The following is a 20,720-nucleotide window of genomic DNA, read 5'->3' on the forward strand; positions in this document are numbered from 1 at the left end:
GCTCACCTAATGAAGTCAAGCTTCCATATATGGCCAGGGAATGGGTTTTTCCAGCTGTTGGGCAGGATCGCTTCGGCAGTCTGTTTTCTTTTACACTTGTTCGCTCGCTCCTCTCCCCACCATCTGATTGGCTGGCTCTCTCTTACAAACAATTTATGACAAACCTTTTGTTTGTCATGCAATAGAGCAATACACACATTTGACAAGTAGGCTAATAACACCCAGGCTATGACATAATCTATGGCCTAACGAGTGCTTTGTTTCTGTATCAAATCATAAGGGAATCTTTTTAGTGACAGGATCGTGGAGAAAGTCCTAGGATTTGATGAAATGTTTGATAATATGCCTCCACTTTTTACATTGTTCAATGGCTATTTTGTAGTGCTAGAAAAAGTAATGAAAACTCACCCACGTTAACATGAAATAAATACAGAAAAAAAAACATGTGAAGTGAACTTTCTAAATGTTTTTTTTTATTTGGAATAAATACCTTGAAGTCAAGACCATTCAAAATGCCAGCGTAAACAAAAAAAAAATAATAACAAGACATAAAAAGGTATTTACATGACTTATTTGTGCACAGCCAGATGGATGTATACATGGTATACAAGGCAGCCCATGCAGGACGTTGAAATCTTTTGCAGTACAAAAGCGCAAAAGAAAATAAAATAAAAACATTCCAAGTAATACAGGAACCATCTTTTAGATGGACGATGTGGTCCCTCTTAAGAACCGCACAAAAAAAAAAAAAAAATGAAAAAAAAAGAAAACGTATATGTACTGTATGATGGATTACAGGGATTTCAATAACTGCGAAACAAAAGAACAAGTTCACCACAAAGGCTGTGGACACCAAACATACACACTGTACAGCCTCGTCGCCACCTCTCACCTCTCAAAAACGTTCTACTAGTAATAACTTAGTTACTATGGCAACTGTACCAGACAGGGCATGATTATAGCAGCCGCACTGCTGGCTCAATAATAACATGAGGAGGAGCAGAGGACGATTCCGATAAAAAGCAAACCGCTAAGTACACTTTGAGAATGGGACAAGGAGGACCCGAGGCTTCAAGCCGGATGATTAATGGCATGTCTCTTGGCTAGAATCTACAGCTAGGTAGGTAGACAGCCCCACCGGGTTTCAGTGATGGTGAAGGAGTACGAGGCACATAGAATGGACAGGGAGGTCATCCTCAGGGAGCTAACGTGCTAGCGCAGCATGCTGTGTGACACAACACAGACGTCCGAGCGGCCAATGTTTATTTCCTGACCTGCTTCATCTTTGGGGATTTGGGGTGGCTTGTCTGTTCTGTGTTTCTTTCCATGACCTCTACTCTTTCAAGTTTTCTTGTCAGGTCTCGTGAGACTACCGCACAAAAGGTTAGCTCTGTAGTTTTTATTTGCTGGGATCAAATATGGAGGACTCCCATTTATCAATAACATGTCAAAACAGTGCCATGGAGAAATGGCCGAGGCACACACTCAGGTTCGCTGTGTGTACACACGGTCCTCATGCCTGCACAGTCTCCCCAAGCTCTGGGAAAAAGACTGAACTCTCAGCACTCTCCAGGACTTTGGATGCTCTTATTAGCCCGAGCTGTTTGAAGTTCAGTTAACCCAAATGCATGACCGACACCACTGAAGCAAGTAACTCCTGCTCCGACGGCCCCTTCTCTGAGATTATTAACTGGTGAAGTGAAAGAGCCTCCATGGGCAGTGAGCACAACCCTGTTAATATATTACCCTGTCCCAGTCACAGAAGGCCACAGCTATCTCTCTCTGTCCATCACACACCAGAGAGTATTGAACAAGTACCCACTGCATCCAGACTTGCAGTACAATGGCATTCACTTAGTTAAGACTCCTATCTGTTTAACGGAATGTTCCAGAAATACACCAAATCCATTTTTTTTTTTTTGTTTGGCGAAGATGATAGCACACAAAGCTGCTGTTGTCCCTCCTTATTGATTCCTTGCTGACACTGAAGTTACTCACAGGAGTAGAATGTTCCAACTGTTGTGCAGCTAATGACAGTACCATGCTAACCATGCTACCACACAGTACCTAAAACTAACTTTTTGGATGGTTACTAGCATCACAATGTACTTCCTACAACATTGTGGGAATGACTCTGTGTAATGGATTGGATTTAAGATGATACCTCAGTTTCCTACTAGGATCTGGGCACTGTTAGACTTGTGAACAAAACTGCTGGTTTCTACAGGCAGAAAAAAAAAATACGGGCAGAGAACATCATTTTCTCCTGTTACAACCAGAGGTAGACTTTGGTGTGCTGAAATCTGAAATGAACATCAATGACTCTACTTTACCTCTGTGCTTTGTTACTCGCTCCTCCTCCTGTCTGTTATTCACATGCCCCTCTCAAAGGCTGTCTGTTTTTATCATCCTCGTGTCTATCCCCTGTTGCAGGCAGATGCGAAAATGTATGCACCAGAACGAACACAGTTCTGGATCGTTTTTTGTTTTCTTTTTTTTTAGTGTTTCTGTCTTTTCTTTTTTTTCCTTTTCTCTTTTTTTTGTTGAATATATCATTTAACAAAATGACAAGTCCATATGTGGTGGTGGTTTGGGGACGGGGGAGTAGGGGTAAGGGAAGGGGGGGGGGGGGGGTAGAGGTCATTAACAGGGCCGTAGTGAACAGAAGTCCAGCTCCTGCGGCTTGCGTTGGCCCGCGCAGTGCTCGCGCGGCAGCAACAGTCCCCTCCCCGCGGTGCAGCGCAGCGGCCGCCGCTTGAAGCCCTTGCCGCAGGTCTTGGAGCAGGGGGACCAGTCGCCCACGTCCCACACCGGGCAGGGGTCCCCGCAGGAGCGGAGCGCGCTGGGCCGCTGGGCCGCCTCGCAGTCTGTCCCCGTCCCCGTCCCGGGCCCGCCGCCGCCGCCGTCGCCGCCTAGGCACTGCACCATGCGCCGCTGGAAGCCCACGCCGCACGACACCGAGCACTCGTCCCAGCCCGAGGCCTGCCACTTGCCCGGCGGTGGCGGCGCCGCCTCCTGCTTGGTGAACGCCGGCGACAGCTTCTCCTTGAGAACGTCGCCGTCGACTCCTCCTCCGTCCTCGGCCAGCACGCTGTTCTGGGCGCGCGCGCGGCCCTCCTTCTTCAGCACGCGCTCCTCCTTGCTCTCGCGCGGCAGGTAGAAGGAGTAGCGGATGCGCGGCGGCGTCATCTGGCCCACCGAGAGCACCTCCACCGTCAGCGCCTCGCCCAGCGGCTTGACCGCCTGCAGCGTCTCGGACAGGCCGGCCGTGCCGCTGTAGCGCAGCAGGCTGCCGCGCACCAGGATGTCCCTCTCCACCGCCGACACCACGTAGTTGCCGTTCAGCAGGTACACGCCTTTGCTGTTCTTCACCGCCAGGTAGTTGTCGTCGTTCACCATGCCCTTGTAGCCGCGCTGCCGGATGTCGACGTTGGCGGCGCCCAACGGAAGCATGACCACGAAGTTATAGCCGTGTCTGGAGGGGGGAAACGAAGGCGACACACACAATGAGGCAGAGCACACAACATTACGTCAGGATGTTTTATGGACTTAGCAGGGGGAATGAGTAATGCAATATGTCGGTTGCGGAGGGAGGTTACAGGCGAATCGGGCCAAAGGGTGTGAGCGCATCTGAGTTCACTCACATGGGTTTTGTGAAGAGGCCAGAGACTTTCTTGCAGTTTCGGTTGTCTCCCCCACAGATTCCACACTTGTCGAATTTCTTGCTGGAGCCCAGTTTGCCGTCACACCCAGCCTTGATGCACTTTCCCTGGACACAGACCGAGGAGGAGTCTGGGGAGCAGGGCGTACCATCCACCACCTGCGGAGAGGAGAGGAGAGGAGAGCAGATATGATATGATATCTCCCTTTTATTGCATTTTTCAGAGATGCCACAGAGGATTTGTGAAGCTTGCATACCAAATATGACCCCTTTTCCAAATATCGGAGTCTGGCTACATTTCACATAACCTGCCAACAGTTCGACTTTTTTTTTTTATGACATGATTTCCTTTTGTCTGCGCACAGATATGTGGCTAGAGTCCCAGTCGTGTCTTAGAAATATTAGGAGTTTCGAATTTTTGCGCACAGCTCAAGCCGATCGCATCCCACCCCTCTGAGGTCCGCCAGGTCAGCGTGTGCGTGCGTGCCAAGGTCAGAGTGGGATGAAAGTGTGAAGCCCGTGCGGCTCAGCAGTGGGTCAGCGAGCTCCGCTTCGCCAACTCTCGGCGTGCCCGTCTCCTCGAGGCTGTGCTTAACGGTGCCCAGTCATGCCAAGATCCATATGCCGTTGCCTGTTCTAGCGGAGCAGCATTCACTCTCCAGATCCAGAGAGTGGTGAATCGCACTCTCTCCAGATCCACTCTCTCCCGGGGCATGACGTGGCCTTCACCCAACTGATCTGAGGTCAAGGGCCCCTGTTCTATATCACTATCTTTTGATGTTACCCCCCCCCCCCGGCCCCCCTCTCTACAGGAGAGGCTGAAGACACATACCTCCAATGCTCCTGCAAAGCTTCACTCCTCACTCTTGTATCTATGAATGATTTACTCCCCCCCCCCTTTCCCTCTGATTCTACATTTTTCTCTTCTTCTCTTCTCCTCTGATTCGTCTCATCATTCTTTTCTCACCCCCCCCCCCACACACACACACACACACACCCCTCTCCCCATTGTTAATTATGGAGTTTCCTACTTACACAATCTGACACAGCCAACTGCAGCTGACCCTGTACTCGGAGAAAAACATTGCTCGTTCTATTTCTATCGTTCTCTATCCATCTCTGTCTGTCTCTTTATCGACTCGAAGTCTTGTTTATATCTGAAGGAGCTATGGCTTCCACATGCATGTGAAGAAGGAGAAGTGTCTGCCAAAGGTTTTGAATCATTAATGCACACATAAGTGCATCATCCAAGTGCGGCGGAAGGCTCTCGCAGACTTCCATAATTTCTCATGACTGTTTTCTTTTCTGCCAAAGTGAATTTTGTTTGCTAGTTCTCTAGTAAACACCATCGGTTGATGTCCTGGATTCAATAACGGGGAGTTTGTAAATATTTTTCCAGATGGGTTATGTCCAAGGAATTGTTTAACATAGAGGCCCACCAAAGTGCAGATCAGCAGTTTGTTGTAGTGGGAAAAAAAGTACATCTAAGCAGGTACTGTTGTAAACAGTTCACTTACAAACCGTAATGCATTTAAAAACAGCAACAGAGATTAGTTGTTGTCTAAGTTCCTTTTGACGTCAGTCAGGCCATAAACAATCTTTATTAGGGGCAAGTAATAAGTCATCAGGCTCAATTAATCCTAATTACAGCACATGCTGGTTTTGGCTGAGCATTTGACCTCAGCTTGAACCAGTGTTGGCCGTTCTAGCCCCAATTTCCACATGGCTGTGAACTAGCTTGACAACTGTGAGATTGATAACAAGCAACAGGATATGTAAACAGTTTTTTAAAATAAGAATGGATAAAAGGGATTTGTGTCAGTTTGCTTACCTTGGGGGCGAGGACATAGAAGTAGCCTGTGCCATTGGCCCTGCAGATGAGCTTGCACTTGTCCTTGGGCGAGACCCCGGAGTACTTTGGCACCCACACCACGGACGGAGTCAGACGGTTGGTGTTGAGGCTGAAGCCGTTGAAGGCCTCGCACTGCTCCTCCCGGTAGCTCTTGCCTGCGCAGCGGAGGAGGAGGAAGGGCAGGTCAAGCATGGCAGAGGTCAAAGGTCACCAGCAGCACCCGCAACGCAACTCAAGGGTGGGATTTTGAGGTCCTGCTAAGGTCACCGCAGTCTCTCTGTCAGTCTGAACCTATAAACTACTCAAGCTTTTTCCATTAGCAACCTGCGAGCAAAACCAGACACATTTCCCTTCTGGGTCCCTGCTGCTAGTAGTTTATGCAAATAGGAGAACTAAAATAATATATGTCTCACCCTTAAACCTGGAAATCATTTTGTCAGCTTAATGTGGTAACCTTTACCGTGATATAGCCACATAAATGACTGGCATTCTTCAGTTAAAACACACACAGATTAACTGACAGCCATACAAATCAGCCTGCTTTTTTTACGAGCAAAAGACCGTTTACAATAGGCTTTTCCACTTGCGGAAAATTGACTCTTTTCTTTTCCAATCAGGTCATCCAAGGCAACTTTCTCCTCTGAATGAGGGCTGTCTAAGTTCAAGGCGAATACCAACATGTCCGCGACAACATCAACAACACAAAAAAAGCCAAGTTGGGGTTATTTGGGAGCAGCTCGGGCCCTCACCTGTGTCTGGGCACGGCGTCAGGTTGCAGGAGCGGTACTTGACCCGCACGCCCTGGCAGTATTTGCCCCCGTTGGCAGGCACCGGGTTGTTGCACTCCCTCTTGGCCAGCTGCACGCCACCTCCGCAGGTCCTGGAGCACGTTCCGAAGGAGCCCCACTTCCCCCATCGGCCGTCCACCTGAGGAGAGAAACGAGAAACGTGTCCGGACGGGTCAGAGCTGGAGCCGAGCGCCGAGCGCCGAGCTTCTCTCCTCTCATCATCACAGAGGTTTTTTAGTGAAGTGCCAAAGAAAAGCCCATTTCTGTGTGGGGGATAGCGGGTAACAAGTAGGCACTGGCGCGCTGACTCCCTGTAATACACACTTGGCTAATATCACACCGCTGTGACAGTTCCAGGAAGCGCGCGAGTGTCTCACGAGTCACGACAACGAGATTGCTGGAAGGCGCCGCAGGCACCGAGCTGCCTTCAAAAGTGGTGCAGAATTGCAGTGGTGCATGAATTGCCAGTAAAACGTCAGGTTGTATAGTCTAGCGCGTCTAGCTTTGTAATCAAAGTATTCTGTTCTATACCCCCCCCTTTACTGCACGCATGCATTGTGTCTCCGCGGTAGAGGACCCAGTCTCACAAGCCGTGGGGTGGACTTCCCTCTCCGGTCCGCTCACCTTGATCTTGGTGATGTCCTGCTTCTCGGTGCAGACGCCGCGCAGGCAGAGCTTGCCGTCGCCGCAGGCCGTGCCGTCGGCCCAGGGGAAGTGGCGCGTCTGGCACACCAGCTGCCCGCGGGTCTTGCCCGTGCACCACAGCCGGTTGCAGGGCGTCTCGATGAAGGGGCAGGGCTTGGAGCCCGTGCCAAAGGCCAGCTCGCACTGGCGGTCCAGACTGTAGGAAACGCCGGGCAGCACCTCGGGCAAGACCAGGGGCTTCTGCGGCTGGTCGAGCAGGCACTCACCTGCAAAGACATAAGGAAGGCTCAGTCTGTGTGGACCAATCATATACCAGGTGGATTTATGGCTACACATCACTCCGTGTCATTCAACATTCAGTATAACATGTACATATAGTATTAAGAGAAGTACAGTATCAGCACATTCATAGCATCATTGGCCATAGATTAACATTAGTGTCAATTCATATCTACACAATTATCTTTTTCAGAGGGTAAATAGTAGATATACCCTTTTTTTTATTACAGCATTGATTAATAATGCAATCATATACAAAATGTGAAGTTTTGCTTATAAACTTGATGTAAATTCCTAAAAAAATGTATTAGGTCACACCTAACTCCCCATGAATAAGTGCCCTTAATAACTATGCACTTAATAGTCAATTAGCCTATACCTAGTTTACATTTATTAATTCATGTCGGTGCTACATGAGATTATGGTTAGAGTCAGGTTTACGCTTCAAATGTGAAATAGTATCTACTTTTATGAAAAGCACTGGTGTTATAAGTGTTATTACAGGGTATTACATATTGTTTACTTAAGTAAACGGTAATAAAACGGAACACCATAATGTTTGACTTAATGTTTCTATTTTGTAATTATGTTGTATATTTTTCTTAATTCAAAGGATTGATCCCAAGAGCAAGAAGGCAGAGCTGAATAATAAGCTTGCGGGGTTGTGTGGCCTTGGGTTATGCCTGTAAAAATGTTCTGATATCTGCGGTTTCCTCTTGAGCCTTTGTTCAAATAAACAGTTATGTCAGACAAATGTTTGCCTTTTCCCTCTCTCTTTTCAAACATCAGACAATCCCTGTATGCGTATGTGTGTGTGTGTGTGTGTGTGTGTGTGTGTGTGTGTGTGTGTATATGGGCGTGTGTGTGTGTGTGTGTGTGTGTGTGTGTGTGTGTGCAGAGGTTCCCATATGGTGTTAACATGTGTGTACACTATGAAGTCCATGGCCTCTCAGTCAGTGTCTGCGCAGTGACCTTGAGATGTTCGTCTCTTTGAAGACAAGACTTGCCTTCTTGACGCCTCTTAAAGCTGTGCTGCTAAACACCCCGCCTGCCCATCACACCCTACTGTATATAAACACACAGTTTCCCCCTCGCCTTCTCTTGCCAACTCTCTCTCTCTCTCTTTCTCTCTCTCTCGCGCCACATAGACCCTCTCTCTCTCTCTCTTCCTCTGCTCTCGTTGTCTCTGGATTCATGAACGCTCTGCACAAAGTTGACATCATTCGATGATTCAGTGATTGATTTAAACGGCCCAACTGTGACATCATTCTTTCGGTTCATAGACAGCGTCAACTCTTTCAGGCTTTATACTGATCGCTATCCTGCTTATCCAAGCTAAGGCAGCCGGGCAGAGAGGGCAGACCAACCCTTTGTTAGAGACTCCATGCACAAGTGCTGGATTTCACTGATAAGAATGAGTACACGACTTTCAAGGCATGACCCTTTCAGTAAATCAGTGCTCTTGAATGGGAAGCTTATTTCAAGAAACTGTAATGAAATATCACCAAAGGATTTGTGGTGAGAAGGGCTTATAATGTTTGTACTGGAAAAAACTAAGGTGAGCTATACTCACACAACTCTTCACAACATCTGATATATCATTTTAGCTTTCTGTACAAATTGAAGGGCTTGTCTGAGTGTGTGTGTGTGATCCGTGTGTGTGTGTGTGTGTGTGTGTGTGTGTGTGTGTGTGTGTGTGTGTGTGTGTTTGATCCGTGTGTATGTGTGTGTCTGGCCATTCCTCTTTACGAGTGGCAGTAATGAGGTGCAACAATCACATTCCCTTGTTGCTATCAGAGCAAAACAACACGCACAAAAAAAAAAACCCTGACCCGGCCAAGATGCTATTTTAACCTGCGTGAGAAAGTTCGGACGGACTACACCTAGCTGCCAACGGGACCCGCAACCGCAGCAGGTTGCCTGTCATAACCCCGTCTAATTTCAGACAGATGGAGGCCCTCGAAAATAACAGCTTGTCACATGCGCTCCCCAAATTGCCGAGATCGGGAGCCAGACATGGTGGTTTGCCCTGGTTGGCAGTGGCCGTGGAAGAGAGAGCGCAGCGCTCCGAATCGCAGCGAGGCTGGTCTGAGTCGAGAGAACAAGCCCAACTGCAATCATCCTCAGGAAGGTCAAGCTCGCCGCCGGCTTCAGCTCGACAGGAGGTGTCGCTGTGCCAATTGTGTGGGAGCGCCCAACGCATGACTAGATTTTATGATGGAGCCACCCATGTATGCTATGCGCTCTCACCTCAAAACAACATTCATGGTGGATATTACACCTCCTAACTCGTGCCACGGCCCTGTTTTCAGGAAAGCTAACTCGAGCAAACGACAGTCGGAGCTTGAGATTTTTTCCACAGCTACTTGTCGGAGGAGGGAACTCCACCACTACATCCTCCAGAGGAGCGTACGTTATTTTAAGTGACCGTGTCTGGCGCTTAAGCTGAAGCTGTGGGGACAGAAAATAGAACGTGTCTGAAGGGGTCACTAAGGGTCATCACTGCTCTCCACCCTCACCAGCGATTAAAAAAAAAGGACGTTTTGGGGGGCGCTGTGGCACAGCAGGCTACAGCGTCCGTACCATTTACGGGTCCGAGTGCCCACGGGGACCCAGGTTCGAATCCGGCCTGCGGTCATATCCCGATCCCACCCCATCTCTCTCTCCCACTTGTTTCCTGTCTATCACTTCACTGTCGTGTACTAATAAAGGCAAAAAGCCAAAAAATATACTTAAAAAAAAAAATTTACAAAAAGGACGTTTTTAAAAAGGCTCACCGTGTCCACTGTCCAGGAAGTCGGTGATGATGGCGGCGCTGCACGGGGACCAGGGGCTGGTGCGGTTGATCTGGATCAGCGTAGGGGACATCATGTGGTTGTCCTTCAGCTTCCCGAACACCTCCTCGCACGCCTTCACGTTGTCGTGGGGCATGTTGAAGACGTGGCCTGTCAGGAGAGAGAGAGAGAGAGAGAGGGAGAAGGATGAGAGAAAGAAAAAAAAGAACAAGGGAGGAGAGATGAGCCTCGGCAATCAGTCAGCCAGCCGGCCGCATCCCCCCTTCGGCCGTCGCCTGTGAGAGCCGAGCGGCAATCAGGGGCCTCCGGGGCTTGTTTTTGTGTGAATCAGGTCAGCCGTCTCCCCACAGTCATGAGTCAGCGCGGGGGACCGGTGCCAATTTTCCGTTTTGTCTTGTCAGCAGTAATCCCACATGCATGAGAAGCAGCTTTGCGGTGCCCCTAGCAGCCCTCTCTGCTCCCCCCTCCCCTCTTCTCTCCACCCCTGTCCTCCACTGATCCTCCATCTGCATCCCCCCACAACCCCCCACCCCCCCCACCCCTCGCCTCCAACCCACAGCCCCTCCCTGACTCCCCACTCGTGAGTCAGGCCTGGAGTCTTTCCCCAAGCATGCCAGTGTTTAGTCGCTCGCTCCGTGGTCCCGACCACAGCTCCAGTGGGAGAGCTCTAGGGGGGGAGGAATTATGTGTGTACGCGCTGGGAGTAAAGCGCGCATACACAATGGGGGGAGTAATCAAAAAGTCAAATAAACAACCACGGGAACTGGGCCAGTCGGGAGAGCACAAGAAGGAGACGAGGCCATGTACGGGGCGGGGGGGTGGGGGGGTGGGGGCAGAGTCAAGCGTGGAGGAGTCATGGAGGTGCTGTGGATCAGGAGGAGCAGGAGGAGAAGGAGGAGGAGGAGGAGGAGGAGGAGGAGGAGGAGGGGGAAGGCTTACCAAGTTCGTGGGCGGTGGTGAAGGCCGATGGCAGGCCGTCATCTTCAATCACAGAGCAGCTCCTCTTGGGGTCACACATGGTGCCCACGTCGGCCATGCCCAGCGTATCGCAGGTGGACGCTCCGCACAGGTCCTGGAACAGACACAGACACTGATTGAGCCTGACTGTAGAGTGTGGAGGCTGGCCTGGAGTCAGTCAGCCACAGAAACACATTTCCATCTGAATTCATTTAGCACCTCACCTCCTCCAAAACTCGTGAGGAAAAAAAAAAGGAATAATCATAACAACAGAGAGTTGAGACCATTGCCATTAACCTGCCAGTGTTGACCACTGTGTGGATATTTCATCCTCATATAATCATTGTGACTAAGACAAAACTATATTTACAGAGAGGATGATTGGAGTACATTGCTCATTTCGGCACTAAAGAGGTCCTAAATTCTAAGATAATTGAATAAGCTGTTTGGTTTTGACACACACCCCACGCACAAATGGACACAGCCATACACATAATTGAGGTGATGAGAGAGATCTCGAGGAGTCACTTTGTGGTGCGTTCAAAAGGATGGCCCGGTCCTGGCCACCATTTCATCAAACTCTGAAGGAATTCTGGGAAGCGTCTCTCGTTTCCATAGAATTTCTTGACGTGTGACCAAAATCCCAACCAAAAACATCTTGAGAAGAGAGAGATTTGCTCTCCAAAAAAGGGAATTTCGTTTCTGAGCATTTCTCGTCCAACGAGAGGGATTCCAGATGGCCTGTTAAATTTATTTCTGATTTTGGTGCTACATGAGGTAATGCTTCTGCTTCAGAATGTTGCAGCTGAGGGGCAAAGTTTCCAGTTGACCTATATTTTTTTTACCACCAAGTTTAACACTAAACCTCTCAAAAAAAATGTTTGTTTAGCTGTCTGATATAAATGCCGTTTCCTGGCGATAGAACAGGACATGGCGGCGGCACACCTTCTACGGGCAGTTTCCCAAATACGCTATCTTATTTGGATAGCCCAAAACATATTGACAAAGGCCATGTACTGCTTTAGGAATTACAACTACAATCTAGCCATTACAGCTTATCTGTCAAATGAAAACATGACTTATCAAATGACTAAACCACATAAACCTCTTTTCCTCGCAGAACCTGTCAGTAATGAATCAAACTTTTCAAAAGTGTATCCAAAGACAAGATCCAAATCACTGTAACAAATTGTTCATGGAATCCAGTTGTTGACCAATGAGAAATCCAATCCAGATGTCCATATGAGTTTGGAGTGGTTATCAACAACAACAACGAAACATACTGTATGCACACATGATGCACACATACAGTGCTGCTTAACACAACGATACATTGTTTCCCAGCAGCAAGCAATGTTTCAAAGATGACCTACTTCTAGAGTCAGCAGTTTCTGGCTTCTTTTGAGACGACTGTGAGCTGCGAACCTCCCAGGGCCAAACCATAACCAAACCTGCTCACACTTTTTTGCCTGACCTCCTTTGGGTGGGACACGCCAAAACACACCACAGCCAAAAGTTACGTTCCTCTCCAAGATCCACTGCACCAATGGTAGTTGTAGAGTTCAAGTGCGTCAGCAGCAACAGAGCCACATTCTTAGCTCAGCGTTGGTCATGAGGGCCGAGGCGTGGAATCAGAGGAGGGCCGGGAGAGTAACTTTGGTAAGCCTTGTATGCATCGTGCAATATGAACTCATTCGTAAAGTGATATAAAGTATTCATGACAAGTCTATACTACAACTACTACTACTAAAATACAGCAGTGATGACTGCGTGTGTTATGTGTGTTATGATGTTATGGTAGAAACCCTAAAGAATCAGAATTTGAAGAATCAGAATGCAAAATAATGCTTTTTGCTAATGCTGATTATTCAACAAATGGTCTTAATAAAGTTGTTATGTGACCCCATACATACTTTCATAACAAAAGTTTGGGTAGGACTTGAACTACAACATCATAATACTTTATGAGTGTGGTCTATTCATAGACATGTCAGATGCTATGATCCGTTATGAATACTTTATAACATGTATTAATGTGCTTATAATGCTTTATAGATCTGAGTTTAAGAAAAGCATAACATTTACTGCAGGATAATGGCAAAATGTGAGGGCCTTTTGTTTGTCTGGAGTTTATGTATAATACATTTGGGCTCTCAGCTGATGCCTCTACCTTCAGTACACAGTGAGGGCATACATTTTCTAATACCTAAGGGTCTGATCTGACTAACCCCTCATCTGATCATCCATCCAACTATTCACTCATACAGATGGCTTACGAGTAAAAGGGTCCAAATATGATTCACTTTAGTCTATAAAAGTAGACATTTGGAAAGAATGTCTGTGGTGCCTTTTAACATTGCACAAAGAGATGACTGCACATTGAAAAATTGTTCTCAGAAGTAGTCTATATTTGGTTCTGCACAAGGAGACTCGAGCCAGTTTTGATCTGTATTATCAGAAATGTCATGGTTTCACATGCAACAAACAACATGATGGCCTCTCCCTGTGTGCTGCTCTATCATTTAACAATAAACCTTGTTGCTGACCAAATATACAACATTTGCTAATACCAATCGCTTCATCGAAAAACTGGATCAGATTCACGCATCATATTCAGTACAGTTACAGTACATGAGGGGGGGGGGGAAGAATATGGAAACACCACACTAACCTTTCCACAAATCAACTAATACTTGTGCAGTGCCTTTGACAGGATGGTGCTCTAGTGTTTCTGAAAGCTGGTAAGTGACCTGTCTGGTACTTTGGATCGCTTTCAAAATATGCCAGACTAATGACACCACCTCCATGACATAAAGAATCCCGAGCTTTCATGATCCCCTGGACGTCTGCCTGAAGTTAATTAGCCCTGACAAAGCCCGTGGCCCGGGCAAATTAATCTTGAACCCCCAAAGTCATTCATCCTTGTGGGAATGCCTGACCTCACCTAAGATGCATTGTTTGATTACATAAAGAGTTTCCTGCATCCCCAGCACCTACAGGTGTGGTTAGGACTAGTCACAAATCAACTGGGGGCGGGGTGAAAAAAATCCCCTTCAGCGGGACTGACCCAGTTGGCATCCAGTGGTGCAAACATATGATTTTCATTACGCCTTTATAAAATCCAAACTCTTCCATGTGTGGATTGACAAACTGCTGGGTCTTCAAATGATTCTCCTCTCTCTCTCTCTGCGGACTAGTCTGTTCTTTCTCTCTCTCTCTCTCTCCCTCTTTTTGTCTTTCTTTCTTCTTCTTTTATTTCAGAGAAATCTTTAACTCTCCTCACTCCCATACACACACACACACACACACACACACACATTCTCTCCAAACTGCCAAAATCCACCCACCACCTGACTACAGGGTATTCAACAGTAATGTGAGTCCAAAGCCTGTGACACATAAAATCCACATAAAATCAATCAACCACAGGACTGCAAGCATGCAAAGTCGTGACTGACCACACTGACAACCTCTTAATGGTGTCCGTGTTACAAGCTCTTCGTGACGGAGCCATTACTCTTTGTCTCCATGCCTTCCTCACTGTTAATTGTTTAGCTACGGGACTGACTGGCCTGTGCTGGTTTTTATTAAGCATTTACAGTTACAACTCGGGATGACGTGGCTTCGGATGGATCACCCCCGAGTCCTTTTCCACACACTGCCGCTTTTCAAAACAGGTACAAAAGGAGAAAATGACTTATGCAGGGGCACTGCCAAACATGCAGCACTGCCAATGCACCCAAAGCTTTCTTTATTATGTGCTAATCTGGTGGTGACCAAGAACTCTATAAAGGTGTGTGTGTGGGTTGAGAAGGGGTGTAGTAGACCCAAACCACAGATATTTTGACTTTCGATGCAGGGGCATCAAAAGACGTGGAACCTTGTGCAACCTCTCCAGAAAAAAAAAAAAAAAAAACGGCCCAGCAGTCACACTTGACTCAAGCCTGATTCCAAGCATGAATGACTTGCCACATGCTCCCCATATCTTCCAGAAGCCGCTCAATGCATTCGCATTTAGCGTGTGAACTTGTGGGCGTATACTTTCTGGTAACATGGAAAACACCCTGGGAGTACTGGAGGACACGCACTGCAAAGATGAGGCAGGAGTTAATCATAACACATACTCACACACACTCACTCACACACACACACACACACATTCTCTCTCTCACACACACACACACACACACACACACACACACACACACAGACACACACACACACACACACACACACAAACACACACATACACACACACACACTCTCGCTCTCACTCTCTCGCACACACACACACACACACACACACAAACACACTCACAGACACACACTCTCTCTCTCTCTCTCTCTCTCTCTCTCTCTCACACACACACACACACACACACACACACACACTCTCTCTCACACACACACACAAAGGAAGGTATGGCTAACCCAAGGGAACATGTTCCAGTGCCACAGAGGCGGGGTGCGAATGCTGCTCCCCCGGGCCACAGCTGAGCTGCGAGGGCGTATAGTGCGGTGGGGCGAGTGGGCAGGTGGGCCAGGGACCTGTGGGATTTGGAGCCTCTTCTCTCTCTCTCTCTCTCTCTCTCGCTCGCTCTCTCTCTCTCTCTCTCTGTCTCTCTCTCTCTCTCTCTCTCTCTCTCTCTCTCTCTCTCTCTCTCTCTTGCTCTCTCTCTCTCTCTCTCTCTGGGGCTCCAGAGGCTCGTGCTCCAGCTGACTAGCCCCTCCAGGAGCATCCGTAATGGGAAACAGGCCTCCTCGGAGCGGAGGGGACAGCCAGTGGGATGGAGAGCGGCAGAGCGCGAGGGGGGAAAAGTTAGATCACTCACAGCTGGAGCTCGGCTAGGGGAAGATCCTCGCAGAAACGGGACACTTCCCGTTGTTGTTGCACCCCTCGGAGAGCTACATCTCCACCAGCCGCTGTCAGATTAGGTTCTAAGCACTATTACATTTGGGCTCCTACAAATGACTGTGATTATCAGACTAACTCTATTGAATACATCCTTTCCAATGACATGCGGCGTTACTGCCAAGAAGCACAGGCCATTAGCATCATCAAGCAACCTCATTTGATACTGCTGCTTGTTGCCAAGCAGTCGAATGTAGATGGTAGGGAATTATGTTCTTGAGATTTATACAATGTCCACTGAATCTTATCATGGTGTGAACAGTATTAAACAAAAATACAGGCCCACAGCATATACCTTGTATCCAACAGTATGCTGCTCGGTGCCATAGAAGGGTGCATATGTGTGTACAAGTGTGTCTGTGTTGTTTGGCCAGGCTTGTGATGTGCTGAATCAAAAACTTTAAGACACTAAAGTCACATTGGAATGTCAGACCAGCTCTATTTTATGGCAGTAATACTTGGAGGAATTTAGGGAGTGACTCTGGACCCTGGCACAAAAACTTAGCAGGCCCCGAGGAAGACAACAAGGGAAAAATTAACCCCCCTGGTGGAATTACTCATTTTGAAAACAGTGGGTGGTCCTGATGATTAACATTGGTCAGATGTTCACCATGGTCTGATTTTACGGAAAGAAGTTGATTAGTAACCATGAGAGTCTCAGTGCTTATGAATCAAATTTACCAGCTGTGATGGAGCTGAGCATGTGGTTAGATGATTCATTCGACTAACAGAAGAGGGATTCGAGGAATGCCATGATTGTCATCAAGACAATTATCAACATTCATTGTAGCATCAATCACAGAGGCTGATACGTCTTTGGCTTGCCAGGTGACACAAACACCGGCAAGAGGCCGATTAGACCCTGGAGACACCCTCTTACAGTGTTACAAGTGATGACCTATTAAAGTTATCCTTATCCTTATCCTTATCCTTATCCTAATCACCAGCAGACACTTTTCCCTGAGTTTGGGAATGAATCTCAAGGTCACCACATCATATGCTTTCATCATGTAAAACAATCTTCCAACTGCTCCACTCCAATCCACTTCCATCAAGTTCCTGGCTAACTACCAGGGTGAACAGGGTCCGGGACACTGATAGAATGAGGGAGTGATTGATTTTATGGTGAACGTCTGACAGATGCATTCTTCCACGCAGTGAATTACCTGCAGACGGCAGCATCCCGGGGTCATGTTTGACCTTTGACCTTCTCCAGGGCACATAAAACAGACCCCATGGACCTGATGCTCCTGTTGCAACCTGCTTCACTCCATTTTTTGCACATTCATCATGCCCAAGGTCAGCAAAATGCTCAGAACACTCTCAACACCTGTTCTGCTAAACATTCTATATGATCTTGTTGAATAGCATGATTTGCATTTCGGTTTGTGATGACAGGGAGACAGATGTTCACAAACACACAATGCATGGCCATCATAACATAACATAACATATGATCACAACATAACAATCATAACTTCAGGCTGATTACCATGGGGTCTTTCAGATCACAAAATAATGACCTTTTAGACTACAACATCCAACAAAAATCAAATTAAACAACTGAATTGTGCGGATATCTTACCTGTTTGGTGAAAAGGATGGCAGTATCCCAATACTCTGGGTGCTTATCGTTGTTTTTGTTCAGCTTCTTCTGCCAGGTGCAGAAGTTACGCAGTGTCATCGCTGCGTTCCCAGAAACCTTAGGTCCCTTGTCAGCCTCGTTAATCACAATAAACTTGACAACTACGATGCTGATGGAGTTGAGTATGCTCGGGTGCTTGTAAAGCCTGGCCGCTACTGACATCAGGGTCAGGAGGTAATGTTTGAGGTCATCTCCATGGAATTTAGCCATGGACTCGTCGGCAACAACCAGTGTCTCGACATATCTCGGAATAGAGGCAAATCGTTTCGACCGGCTCTTCAGCACAGTTTCAGTCATATTGTGCACATTAAGATCCTTTAAGTGCTTGTATTTCTCCAGTGATTGCGTTGCATCCTGGTTCAAGGCAGAGTCCACCGCGCACCTGGATGTGGAGTTGCCACTGAGATTCGCGTTGGTCCGACGTCGGATAACATGCGCTCTCTCATCTCTCCAGTAGATTCCCGTAGACGTGTCATTCATCGCAGGTTTGATAAAATATTCCCAGCCATTGTAGCCAAAAGCACCATGCAAGCCGTTGCAGAGACTAACTGCTGCGTAAGAATACCGCTCAGAGTTGACATCACCGGAATAGAAACACCGGCTCAGCTCTGCGCTCTCAACATCGCTTTGCGCGGTGACAGTCGGCGCAATGAAACTTGAATCTGGATGCAAATCGAGAACAAAATCCTGCTCAAATGCTCTAATTTTGATAAGAATGTTTTGAGGAAGTGTCTCCCTGTCGTTTTTAACAAAATTATTATTCCCTAAATGAGGTTGATCAAGACGTGCAGGGAAGCAAAATTCACTCTGCATTGAAAGAACAATGTCACAATGAGCAATTAGCAAATTCGTGAGAATAACTGTCCTTATAAACATTGTGCTGATGAGTGAAAACAGTTATCAAATATCTGAGAGCACTTCGTGCAGGAAATCGCAAAATAAAAAAAATTAAACCCGCGATGATAATCCAGACGAATGCAGTCTAAAAAGTTGCCTTTGCACGTCCTCTCATTGCAAAATCTCCAAGCGAAAGATCCATTCCCCTGCTCTACCTGTATGCTGTGGCGACTCTGTCCCTCTGTCGACTTTATGCTTGCGCGTCATGTGTAAACATTAAGGGATTGTAATCAGAGTTTTTGGGGAGGTGCTCGGAGAGCTCATTGGGTATGCCTCTCAGGTTAAGGTTAGCCCTGCAACCACTTGTAGCTCTGCAAGCTTTAACATCATCGCTCGCGTGCTGCAATAAATGTGCTTCCCTCCCACTTTGCCTGTTCTGGGAGCGCGAAGCATCCACTGAGAGACAACCTACGCAGGACACTGCAAGCAACCAGTTTTCACTTAGTAAAAAATCTTTCATGTCTAACAATATTTATATTGTTGTAGATTTACTACATGTGTGGGAGAAGTCTTTAAAAGTAAATAGATATTTCTTGATCAAAACCAAAAACACCTTGGCTTGAAATTGCATTACGTACCAATGTATTGTGGCGAACCTCCATCACCATCACTGACACAACCGATCTAGCCAATCTATCTCATAATCACTGAGGCTATTGCCAATCAGATGATGTTGGGCAAAGACGCACATCGGCTACTAACAGTTCCATGTTACGCACAGATGTCTGTCAAATGATAAATCAAAGGTGTATGTCTAAGAACTAGTTACCTCTGTGGTGAGAATATTATAGCCCCTATCACTGTAAAAAAAAAACACACACAAGGTAGGCTACTTTACAGGATGCGACAGCGACTTTAGGCTGTGCTGGGTAGGGAAGAGCAAAGCAATAGTCACTGCACTAGCATTTGCTTGGGGCACAACCAATTACTTCTGCAAATAAAAAAATAATGTCTGGTTTCATATGTCTATGAGTGATAAGACGTGACATATATTGGGGTCTGTAGACAGATATGAATATTGAAACTTACCAGCTTGGTGCTCATTGTCGCCATTTAATCGTGACTGAGTTCAATTTCACACCAGTCATCCAATCTGGAGTGATCATGTTGTATTATTGACATACATTTTGCATCCTAAGTAAGTCATTTCTTTCCACGTGATCTATCTAATATTGCTGAAGTTATGCAGCACTCTCTAACGGCATCTGTAGTAGTGGAGTCTACAGAACCGGGGAAATTAAAAATGTGTTGTATACAACCACGACATCTCGTGGTGGCTAAAAATCGGTTGAGACCATAAAACAGCTGTCATGACAAGATTTTTTTGTTTCGCGTAGGCTATGTGATCACACTTCCAACATGAAAATATCCAGCAGTGCGTTGTGCGCTTGTCCTGTGTCTTGCAGTAGCCTACGGACTAAAAATGATGTGACAGTGCCACCTTGTGGATGTCATTCCATCTCCTTGAATTGAAGAAGGAACGATTGAAGAACTGCAAGAACTGCAAACTGCAAGAACTTTTTTTATTTTATTTATTTAATTAGGTATTGGTAACTGTGTCTAACAATTAAACAAAATTATGTTAAATAAGGTTATGTTTTGTTTTTTCTCTAATTTGTTTTTCAAAAAAAAAAAAAAAAAACATCAAAACTTGCTGGATGACAGCCACCCGTTGTTGTTAAAAGTAACGGGATATTCTATTGTTTTCTTAGATGATGCACAGACCTGTTACATAACGCAGCTTTCCTCAGGAATCTTTCCACTCTCAAGAAGTGCATATGCATACGCATATGAGATTGCCCATGATTTATAACGTGTTTGTACAGAAGATTTTTGGAGCTACATTTATTTATGGAGTAGTTTTTGATGTTGTTTGCTTTTTGGTTTAGTGGTGAAATTGAATCATTATGTAATCTATCGACCTGCTTAGTACACTAAAGACCGGTGGGTGACGATCTATATCCAGTTGCGGTTTGGTTCTTTTAGGTTATATGGACCTACTTGGCAGACTTCTGTATGAGATGTATCACCCAAGTTATGCGGCTACTTTTTAGTCCAACGTTTACACGAAGAATTCAGGGCTGTCGAAATGCTTGAGCAGCCAAACATACTTCGGGTAACTTTGCGCATTCCGCAAACGAGCTGCGTGCTGACTTGGTTAATAATAGTCCGTATGTCAAACCAGAGCTATTGAAAGGGGGGGCGTGTCAGGACGTTCCCATTGGATCTAACGCTGATCCCAAGTTGTTGAGGTTTTTCATGAGGCATGAGGGGGAGGAGAGAGTAAAG

General features: G+C 46.7%; 1 protein-coding gene across 1 annotated transcript; it reads right to left on the minus strand.

Moving 5' to 3' along the window:
- Positions 1-456: 456 nt before the first annotated feature.
- adamts15a (ADAM metallopeptidase with thrombospondin type 1 motif, 15a) lies at positions 457-18,568 on the minus strand. The gene is made up of 8 exons (XM_062536299.1): positions 17,475-18,568; positions 10,960-11,092; positions 10,003-10,170; positions 6,926-7,212; positions 6,263-6,440; positions 5,493-5,668; positions 3,645-3,820; positions 457-3,475 (listed from the first exon to the last, which is right to left on the minus strand). The coding sequence occupies exons 1-8, from the start codon at positions 18,408-18,410 to the stop codon at positions 2,644-2,646; spliced, it is 2,886 nt and encodes a 961-aa protein (XP_062392283.1). The 5' UTR covers positions 18,411-18,568; the 3' UTR covers positions 457-2,643.
- Between the last annotated feature and the right edge of the window lie 2,152 nt (positions 18,569-20,720).

Source organism: Sardina pilchardus, chromosome 5 (genome assembly GCF_963854185.1).
Source record: "Sardina pilchardus chromosome 5, fSarPil1.1, whole genome shotgun sequence".
Lineage (NCBI taxonomy): Eukaryota > Metazoa > Chordata > Actinopteri > Clupeiformes > Clupeidae > Sardina > Sardina pilchardus.